Source organism: Triticum dicoccoides, chromosome 2A (genome assembly GCF_002162155.2).
Source record: "Triticum dicoccoides isolate Atlit2015 ecotype Zavitan chromosome 2A, WEW_v2.0, whole genome shotgun sequence".
Taxonomy (NCBI): Eukaryota; Viridiplantae; Streptophyta; class Magnoliopsida; order Poales; family Poaceae; genus Triticum; species Triticum dicoccoides.
Genome location: NC_041382.1, coordinates 30,731,804 through 30,742,605, shown reverse-complemented (window position 1 = coordinate 30,742,605; position 10,802 = coordinate 30,731,804). Strand labels below are relative to the sequence as shown.

Sequence of the window (10,802 nt, the reverse complement as noted above, 5' to 3'; positions counted from 1 at the left end):
TAAAAATCCTACTGAGTGGATAGCAAACCTCCCACTCAGGGGCTTAGCTGCAGCCCAGCGCTCGCCTAAGTGTTTAAAAAATCCTACCGAGTGGAGAGCAAACCTCCCACTCGGGGGCTTAGCTGCAGCCCAGCGCTCGCCTAAGTGTTTAAAAATCCTACCGAGTGGAGAGCAAACCTCCCACTCGGGGGCTTAGCTGCAGCCCAGCGCTCGCCTAAGTGTTTAAAAATCCTACCGAGTGGAGATCAAACCTCCCACTCAGGGGCTTAGCTGCAGCACAGCGCTCGCCTAAGTACAGGACACAGCCCAATTCGCGAGTCGACTGCTACCTTCTCCCTCGGAGCCGCGTCGCAAATACAAGGTTATTCCGAGTGAAGATCAAGTTCCACTCGACGAATCAAACCATGAAGATATCCAACGAGAAACCAAGTTCAGATAAAGCCTAAAAGGTCCCAGACCTCAAAGTACTCGAGCCCTCGGCTCAGCAGAGTTTAACTGTTACGATTCCACTCGGCATCCCGAGGCAAATTTAAGGTAGAGTTTAAACGGTTATGAATCCACTCGGCATTCCGAGGTAAATTTAAAGTTTTTCATTCCTCAGGAGAGGACTGGAAGGGGCGACGAACTCATCCAAGTCGATCCCGTCGGCAATCCGGGTGGCAGCAGCGATGAAAGTCTCCATGAAGTCTTGAAAGCTGTGCTTCCTGGTATTGGCAACTTGGATGGCCGCCAGCTTTTCTTCTTGCGCCTCCTTGCAATGGACGCGGACCAGAGACAGAGCGACATCAGCACCACATCTAGCAGCAGATTTCTTCCATTCCGCCACTCGACCTGGGACTTCGTTAAGTCGAGCCATCAGAGACTCGAGGTCGTTCTAAAGCATCGCCCTAGGCCAGAGTGATGTGTCGATCCACGACATAGCAACTTTCAGCCAAGATAGATAGTCAACGACGCTGGCAGTGCGAGACTCCAGACGGAGCACGTTCATTGTAGCCTCGTCCTTCACAAGAGAGTTAACAGGGTCCAAGCTTGGCTCCACTCGACTGGTATCCTCTTCAAAGTTCTGGCAGAATTCTGCAAACACGATTCAAGAGTAAGACAGTGGCCCCACACAGGCTCGGTAAACTGCAAGACAGTCGGGACAGAGTAATTACCTTCGAGCATGACGAACAGCTTCTTGGCGAGTCCTCCCAGATAAGCCTCCAGACCTTTTGCCTTCCCCGCCAGCTCGCCCCCTTGTCGTGCAGAGCCATCTTCTCCTTCTTCAGTCGACTGGCATCTCGATTAGCTGTCTCGAGAGCAGTATTCAATCTGGAGTTCTCCTGTTCAAGAGCTCCGACCGAAGCCAGTTTCTCTTCTGCGAGCTTCGTTTTGCTCGAGGCCTCCCTCTGTGCCTCCGCAAGGTCTTGATCCTTCTTCTTCAGAGCTTCCTCCAGTTTATCTGCGGCGCGTCGAGTGGAACCAACATCAAGAATGGACAAGAAAGAAAAGCCACCCATTAAGAATGGAGAACCTCACCAGCCATACCTTTTGCTTCTTCTTGCGCCTTCTTCAAATTCTCTTAAGCAAGCTTCAAGTTAAGGTTGAGCTGGATCTGCTGATTCTCCAACTCAGTATAGCGAGCTACAAGTTCGCAAGATTTATATAAAAAGAAAAATCAGTCGACAGACGTCCAAGATAAGTTGCTTCCGAGTAACTAAGACACAATGATGACGTTTCTAAGACCACAGCCGAATCAAAAACATTCGACAGTAGTCTCGGGGACTACACCCAGTGGGTGCACTTAGCATGCCCCCACTGGTTCGACCAAAAAAAAGAGAGAAAAAGTCGACTGCCCGCAGTCGACCGGATACAGTTCCACTCGACCTGACCCGACCAAACCAAGTGAAGAAATACAGCTACAGCAACACAATGTAAACACTACAGTGACTGCCAGCAGTCCACGGTAGTCTCGGGGACTACACCCAGTGGGTGCACTTAGCGTGCCCCCACTCGTCCAAGGATTGGCAGACACACCCAGTGGGTGTACAGACACAGATACAAAAGATCTTCAGAAAAGAGACTCTTCAAACAGCATATCATAACAGACCAAGTGTTGAGTCGACTGACCTGGACGTTGCTCTGAAGAGCCGAACTCGCGTCATAGGCTGCTTGGCTGGCCTCCCGAGCCATCTTCACTTGCTCCATCATGATCCCCGCCTGGCGTATAGCCTCCTTTGCAGCAGCCGCTTGGTCCTCAGGGACGGGATACGCAGCAAAAAGCGAAGACGGATCCGCAGTCGACGACGAGGGCCGCGCACTCGCCAGAGGAACGGCGAAGGTCACTGAAGCCCGAGTGGTGTCACCACCATCCCGACCCTCGGCCTCGGACGCCGGAGCGGATTGGGGGGTCTTGTCAGCCGACGCCCTCTTGTGCCTCCTCACTCTGAACGGACCATTGTCGTCGTCATCCGGGAGGTCGATAACATGAGGAGGGGCTACAAAGGAAAGGTTCAATCGACCAGGGTTGCAATAAATGATCAGTCGACTCAAAGCAGAACGTCAGTAACCGTACCAGGGTTGGAGGTAACAGCATCCTCCATCTCTTGGTCACCGTCCTTGGCGGAGACCTCAGAAGTAGCAGCGCTGCAAATCTCGAAAGTCAGTCAGTTAGCTCAATGAATTGACCAAGGATCTGTCCATGGTCGACGAAGGAAAGCAAGTTTTATTATTTCCCGGAAATGGTAGGGACAACTATCTTCATCTTGGGCAGGGCCTTGGGCGGCTTGGATAGCGGCGTGCGTGGGTGCTTGGGAACCTTCCCAGTCGGCGTAGGAGAAGAGGTCCGAGGGCGTTTCAACGACTGCCCAACAGAAGCAGTCGCCTTGCCACGTTCCCGCACTGGGTCGTGTGTGTTCTTGGACCGCCCCTCCGAGCGAGGGGGTTCGACCTCCTCCTCCTCCTCTTCGCTGGAGTCGACGTTGTCGTCTCCCTTTCCTTCACCGTCGGACTCCCACTTGCCTTGGTCGTCCCCACTCTCACCTCCGCTCGCCTCCCCTTCCACAGGTGGCTCCTGAGCCCCGTTGGGCGTCGAGTACATCTCGGTGGTCGCCTCAAAAGCAATAGACAAGACGAAAGTCAATCGACCAACTCAAGAAAGACCAAAGCAGAAAACAAGATTTCAGTCGGGAACATCAAGGCATACCTGGTCCACTTCATACGAATTGTCGAGTGGAGTTATCCTCCTGGCTCCTCGGGGGTTGTCTTTGTTCCCCGTGATGCTCGACAGCCACCCCTCCAGCATCTCGTCGGTGACCTCCTCCGGATGGATCCGAGTGGTGTCATTGAGACCAGAGTACAACCACATCGGGTGGTCACGGGCCTGGAGCGGATGAATGCACCTCTGGAGGAAGACCTCCAGCAGGTCCATCCCAGTCACACCCTCGCGGACAAGCTCGACCACTCGACCGGCCAACACTTTGACTTGGGCCCTTTCCTCCGGCGACACTTTCAGAGAAGCAGGCTTTTCAGCTCGGTCGAGAGAGAACGGAGGAAGTCCAGTCGACTGCCCTGGGGTTGCCTGGTCTTGACAGTTGAACCAGGTTGCCTGCCAACCGCGGACCGACTCCGGGAAAGTGATGGAAGGAAAACAACTCTTCCCCCTCGCCTGGATCGCCAGACCCCCGCACAGCTGTATCACCTGCGTCCTCTCGTCACTCGACTTGGCCTTCTCGACCGATTGAGAGCGACATGTAAATATGTGCTTGAAGAGTCCCCAGTGGGGGCGGCAACCCAAGAAGGCCTCACAAATAGAAATGTAAGCGGCGATGGAGTTGGGAGTGAAGTGATGGAGCTGCGCTCCGAAGAAGTTAAGGAAACTCCGGAAAAAGGGATGGGGTGGCAGAGAAAACCCTCGGTCGATGTGGGTGGCTAGGAGCACGCACTCATCAACGCGGGGTTGAGGTTCGATCTCTCCCCCCGGAAGACGCGCGGCTTGGTGGGGGATGACTCCCCCCTCGACCATGTCGTCGAGATCCTCTTGATGGAGCACCGACGGCATCCAGTCGCCCTGGATCCAACCTTTGGGCAGAGCGGTCCTAGAGGAGGATCCGCCCCGAGCCGATCTTTTTCCCTTCCCCTGCGCCGCCGCCTTCTTCGCGCGCTCCAGAGCGGAGGTCTTGCCCTTCGTCATCGTCGCCGGCGAAGTCTCGCACGGGCCTGCTGCGCTGGGGCGAAAACGGAGGTGGCGGAAGGGCTTGCGAAGGGAGAGAGGAAGAAGAAAGGAGGAGAAGAGAGCGCATTGCTTGGAAACCCCGAGCCTGCGATTTATAAGGGACCGCTTCCGAGTGGCTGACTGGTAGGCCCAGGCTATCCAGTCAAATCCCGCAGCAGACGCGCGCGCAGTACGTGGCAAAAAGGCGACGCGGGGATCGAGGAGCTTCCACTTTATCGCTTCCGATTACTGCGGCCGCTCCCGTCCCGCGCGCTTCCCAAAATCTGAATCCTGTGACATCTGCGGGCCACAGAACAACTTGTCAAAACAGAAGACCCCGATCACGCCGGCGCTCGGTATGTCACATGCAAACAAATTCACTCTACGAAAGGCCTGGAATGGATCAAGGCGACTGAAAAAGGTTGGAAACGTCATCCGTGACGATTGACCCAAAACGAGGCGCTCACGTAGCCCAAAGAACCAGTCGAAAAGATCTCCAACTCTTTCCCCACTCTAACCTCGATCCATTCGGGGGCTAATGATGAAGACATGTACCTAGGGTAGGGGCACGGACCTGTCCAAAGAGCCCTACCCTAGGACATCCCTAGGAGAAGTCACCTTTCAATCGACTTGAAGGTATCCCACTCAACGGACTCAAGACACTCGACCAGAAAGCTATCACTCGACCATGAAGCCAACCACTCGACCGCCAGGAGACCTACAGTCACTCCGCAGGCAAACGGTCAACTGTTAAGTAGTCTTTATGGTCATCATAGCACTTTATTAGGGGTGTTACCAGTAACGCCCGACCTTAAATGTACCTCAAACCCTGCATTACTGAGGGCAGGAGGGGGCCGGCGAACTCTATATAAGCCACCCCCTCCTCAGTATGAAGGGTTCGCACCCCTGTTATTCACACGCCAGTAATCCAATCGACCGCCTCCGGGCACCGAGACGTAGGGCTGTTACTTCCTCCGCGAAGGGCCTGAACTCGTACATCTTGGTGTGTTTACAACTTCTCAATAGCTGAGATCTAGCCTCTCCATACTTACCCCCCTACATCACTGTAAGAGTTAGAACCACGACAACACCAACCGGTACTAAAGGGCTCCCTGCCCCTGAAGCTAGCTCGTGCCACGTGGTTGCCCTTTAGCACCGCTTCGTGCTGAACCGGTACTAAAGAGGGGGGGGGGGCTTTAGTGCCTACACTTTAGTGCCGGTTACCGAACCGGCACTAAAGGGCCTTACGAACCGGTGCTATTGCCCGGTTCTACACTAGTGTGAGAAAGCGCACGACAAGGCCAAATGGCCCTTCCTTCAACAGGCATTGCGTATGAAAGGTTTTGATCACGCCTGGAGACACCAGGTTGACTCTTTCACACAAAAAGGGAGCGTTGGGATTAAAGTGAATGATGACATAGGTCACTATTTCCAAACACAAAAAGGGCCGAGGCACGGAGATCCGATGTCACCTATGTTCAACATAGTGGTCGATATGTTGACAATTCTGATAGGAAGGGCTAAGGACGTGGGTCAGGTAGGTGGCCTCGTCCTGCACTTAGTTGATGGAGGTGTATCCATTCTACAGTACGCTGATGACACTATCATCTTCATGGAGCACGACCTGGCAAAAGCGCAAAACATGAAGCTCGTGTTATGCTTATTCGAACAGTTGTCCGGGTTAAAGATTAACTTTGACAAGAGCGAATTGTTCTGCCTCAGAAGAGTTAATGATGACCAAGATGCGTACAAACAATTGTTTCGTTGTGAATTGGGGGCTTTACCTTTCACGTGTTAGGTATACCTATTCACCATCGTAAGCTGACCAACAGACAATGTAAGTGCATTGAGGACCGATTTGAGAAGAAATTGAGCTGCTGGAAAGGTAAGCTCATGTCATACGGAGGACGGTTAATTCTCATTAATTCGGTCCTCACGAGTATGCCCATGTTTCTTCTCTCCTTTTTCGAGGTACCGGTTGGAGTCCGGAAGAGGCTAGACTTCTATCGATCACGCTTCTTATGGCAGAGTGATGAACTTAAGCGAAAGTACAGACTTGCTAAATGGGATATCATTTGTAGGCCGAAAGACCAAGGGGGTCTAGGTATTGAGAATCTGGAATTGAAGAACAGGTGTCTCCTTAGCAAGTGGATGTTTAAGCTTTCTGTCGAGACGGAGGCCACATGGGCTCAGATCTTGCGTAATAAGTACCTTCACTCTAGAACCTTGTCCCAGGAGACAGTGAGGCCGACTGATTCGCCTTTTTGGAAAGGATTGATGAGAGTTAGACCACTCTTTTTCGATAGGATAAGGTTCATAGTTGGCAACGGTACCGCTACAAGGATCTGGGAGGATACATGGCTAGGGGAGACGCCCCTCGCACTCCAATATCCTTCTTTATATAACATTGTTCAGCATAGAGACGCTTACGTTGCAACAGTGCTGCAGTCCACTCCCCTCAATATTCAATTTCGGAGGAGGCTAGTGGGAAACCGTTGGAAAGCTTGGCTCAATCTTGTGAGAAGATTGATGGATATTCAGCTGTCTCAACAGCCCGATCAGTTATGTTGGAAACTAACTAAGAATGGAGAGTTCTCGGTTAAATCCATGTATTTGGATGTTATTAACTCTAGCGTGATTCCTAGATCGAAACATGTTTGGAAAGTTAAAGTACCTTTAAAATCAAAGTGTTTATGTGGTTTGTGCATAAACAAGTTATTTTAACTAAGGATAATTTGGCAAAACGCAATTGGACAGGAGCTACAAGATGTAGCTTCTGCGACCAACATGAATCAATCAAACACCTCTTTCTTGATTGTCCTCTGGTAAAAATAATTTGGCGGCCGGTTCACATAGCTTTTAACATTACTCCTATGAATTCTATCAACACGTTATTTGGGACGTGACTTGATGAGATAGATTCCGATGTAGCGAGACAAATTCGTGTAGGAGTATGTGCTTTATTATGGGCAGTCTGGAACTGCAGAAATGATTTGGTCTTTAACAGAACATCAAATATTCATTTTTTCGCAGGTTATCTTCAGAGCCACTGCGTTGATCCGTATGTGGTCGATACTCACTTCGACGGAGGCTAGGGAGCGTTTGGTTACTGGGTCTACCCGATGGGAGATGGTAGTACAGAATATTTTCAACCAGTTTGGATGACGGTCATGTAATAGGATAGGCATTTAGTGTTCCTACCTTTTTATGCCAGCCGGCTGTGCCTTTTCTACTACTCCCTCTGTTCCATAATATAGTGCCTATAGATTTTTTGAGAAGTCACACTTTACAAACTTTGACCAAGTTTGTAGAGAAAAATACTTATATCTACAATTCCAAAAATATATAATGTGAAACTACATCTTATGATGAATCTAGTGATATATGTTACGCACTCTAGATGTAAATGTTTTTCTCCATAAACTTGGTCAAAGTTTATGAGGTTTGACTTTTCAAAAAATCTATAGGCACTATATTATGGAATCGAGGGAGTATTGTTTAGCTCTTCGTGAGCCTTTTTTTCTTCCTTGTTCGAGACTTCAAGACTTATGTTGAACATTTAGCTTTTTAATAATATTGGCTGTATGCATTGTTTTGATGCAGAGGCTGGGGTGAACCCCCTTTTCAAAAAAAAATATTCTGATTTTCTGGAGCATGTAGAGCAAAGGAACGCAAATAGTTTTTGGAGAGGAAGATTGTATGCCATTTGCTTAAAATCATTATGTAGTACAAAGTCAATTTTTTGATCATCTAGTATTGGTTTGCTTAGTTTCTTTAAGAACACACCAAGCCACACAACCAGTGAACAATGGGAGTTTGCCATGGCCAATCAATGTTGACGATGATACTAATGGTGGCGATTGTGCAAGGACTGAAAAACACTTGCTATCGACTAAACAGGAGCTTCGACTGGTAAGTTTATTTGACCAATATAGCTAAAAGTAAGCCAAGCATTACCATGTATTCTCAATAATCGGATCATCTGTACGCATCCAGACTAGAGTATGCAATTATAATTAATTGAATTGCATGTTCATCTGTTTATGTTACGATACTTGTTACAGAAATGTTGTCATGCCACAGTTTATTGCTTTGCCTTTTGACTTCATATGGAACCTGTTTACAGGGATTAACGTGCCGATTTTGAGAATATAGTATATATATCCAGCATTGGAATCCAAGCAAGGGTTGGTAAAGCAGACCGGATCTCCCTGCAAAAATAAAAAGGCAGGCCGGATCTGATAGTCACTCCAGTCCCGACATAGCGTAGGCAACTTCTATATATATAAAAACAATCCAGCTGGTTATATTCTTATATCCCGACCTGATGTTTCCATACATTGCTTGAAAAGATTATAGGGCATGCATCCTGCCATGTGGATGTAATCTTCTAAGCTTCTATGAGATGTTTATCTGGGAGGATGCATCCATGCATTAGCTTTGCACTACACTACCTCCCCAAACAAATGGCATGATTAAGTCCAAGCCCATTATCACGAACAGCAACAAGGAGTAGCACCAATGCCGTCAGGTCTGAATCAAGACCATCTCATCTGGGCTCAAGTTCTGTGATGGACATCTTATTTGACGACGCTTTCGCAGGATTTTCTTCCGATATGGAGCTAGCCCCAATCTCCTGGGCGCCGAAACCTGGCCTGGACAGAGAAGGAAGACTCACAGTGCTACTGCTAAGCATGACATTCACCGCTGACATCAACGGCCTGTCTGCGGGTTTTTGCTGGACACACAATAGGCCTATGTGAATGTATTTCAGCAACTGGTCAGTGGGACAATGATTCCTCAAGGTTGGATCTATCAACTCCGCCGCTCTTTCCTTGGTCCAGTGTTCCCATGCCTGCATCAAATTGGGACTCAATCATTCAGAATTCTACAAGAGATCCAAGTTAACTCTTCTGAGAAACTACTATAATAGTGAGAGCTAGCTTAGCTGTCAGGAACATGCTATTACTTACAATGTTTATGAGATCAGTATCATGCTCCGAGTCGTAGGGTCCATGGCTTCTTCTTCCGGTGATGATCTCCAAAATTAGAACACCTAGGCTGAATACATCTGACTTGATGGAATACTGACCACGCATTGCATATTCGGGCGACATGTACCCACTGAAACAAGAGGGTAGCTTTTCAGTGTGATGAACTTTTAGGACATGCTTGGTTTGCTACCCGAATTTGGCTAGCCAATGTACGTATTGGGTTATTGCTCATTTTGGCAATACCAAGACTTGCCAAAAAAATGAAATTTAATGTGAGTTTTTTTGTGCGAACTTAATGTGAGTTTGGCTAGACAATTTGGTAGCTAACCAATTAGTAGCCAATATTTAAGCCAATGCCAAACATTGGCACAACAAAATTTAGCATCAAACCAAACATGATTGACAGTGTTTAAAAAAAATTAAGTATGATTGACATATTAATATGCTACTGCAGACCATACGTACTATGTTCCAGAATGCGATGTGTAACAGTTTGTGATCGATCCCCTCCAAATATCTTTGCTAAGCCGAAGTCAGAGATCTTAGGATTATAATCAGAGTCTAAAAGGATATTGCTTGCTTTGAGGTCCCGGTGAACTATCTTCAGTTGTGAATCTTCGTGAAGATATTGTAAGCCCCGAATTATTCCATTTATAATCCTGGATCTCTTCCCCCAATCTAGCTTCTTGGATTCCTCAGCATCTGTTACTCAAAGAAGAAATATCAATTATTATAAAGTTGTAATTTTTCTTTGGTAGAACTTGGCACTATCCTTGTAGCGGATGTTTTCCTTTGTGAAAACAAAACACAGTGAGAAAATTTTAGCAAACAAAATTGTATCAAGACTTCTATTTGGCATGTACTCATACACAAGTATTTTCTCATGTTCCTCCAAGCAAACACCAATTAGCCTGACAAGATTCTTGTGGTGCAGCTTGGCAACCAAAAGCAGCTCGGTTTTCAGCTCTTCTATTCCTTGTCGGGAAGTCTGTGAGAGCCTCTTTACCGCTATTTCTTGGCCTTCAGGTAGGTCTCCCTGCACAATGGTTAATAAGGAAATTTCAAGGGCTTTTTTGGCTTATGTAATTTTCTTGAATGCTTTTGGCATTAGAACTAACAAAATACTAACACCTTTAAATGAAACACCACACATCTGAACACGCTCTAACGAACAGATATCAATCCATTAAAAAAATCGTACAGTGGGACCTATGCCTTGTAAACTACACCGAAACCTCCCTCGCCAAGCATTTTATGTTCAGCAAAATCATCTGTAGCAACTTTTAGTGTTGATAGATCAAGGAGGAGAGACTCCATATTGCGAGCGTCATCCAGGCTTGTTGATTCTGTTGGAAGAGACAAAGTAAACAATGAGAGCAACATTAAAAGTTATTAGGGAATACGTAGGGTCTAGCTGAAAATTTCTAGGGATCTCCCTTTTCTTATAGGTACACATATTGGTACTTAATCTTTTCAGCAGAACTTGGTTATTAAAAATCCATCCACTAAAGTGATTTATTACATACTTGTGGTACTAAAATTTAATAATTCAAAATGGTTAAGAGAATTTACTTGGTTCTAATATTTTTGCTTCTTGTCTCTGTCTCCTCGTCGTC

General features: G+C 47.6%; 1 protein-coding gene across 1 annotated transcript; it reads right to left on the bottom strand.

Moving 5' to 3' along the window:
* Positions 1-8,741: 8,741 nt before the first annotated feature.
* LOC119357492 (cysteine-rich receptor-like protein kinase 10) lies at positions 8,742-10,503 on the bottom strand. The gene is made up of 5 exons (XM_037624422.1): positions 10,402-10,503; positions 9,994-10,222; positions 9,636-9,894; positions 9,166-9,316; positions 8,742-9,047 (listed from the first exon to the last, which is right to left on the bottom strand). The coding sequence occupies exons 1-5, from the start codon at positions 10,501-10,503 to the stop codon at positions 8,742-8,744; spliced, it is 1,047 nt and encodes a 348-aa protein (XP_037480319.1).
* Between the last annotated feature and the right edge of the window lie 299 nt (positions 10,504-10,802).

Excerpts from the sequence above, each read along its gene's own strand:
- LOC119357492 (XM_037624422.1), bottom strand. The coding sequence starts at position 10,503 with ATGGAGTCTCTCCTCCTTGATCTATCAACACTAAAAGTTGCTACAGAT. Across the intron at positions 10,223-10,401 it reads GTTTCGGTGTAGTTTACAAG|GGAGACCTACCTGAAGGCCA; the intron begins GCATAGGTCCCA and ends ACCATTGTGCAG. Across the intron at positions 9,048-9,165 it reads ATACTGATCTCATAAACATT|GCATGGGAACACTGGACCAA; the intron begins GTAAGTAATAGC and ends AATTTGATGCAG.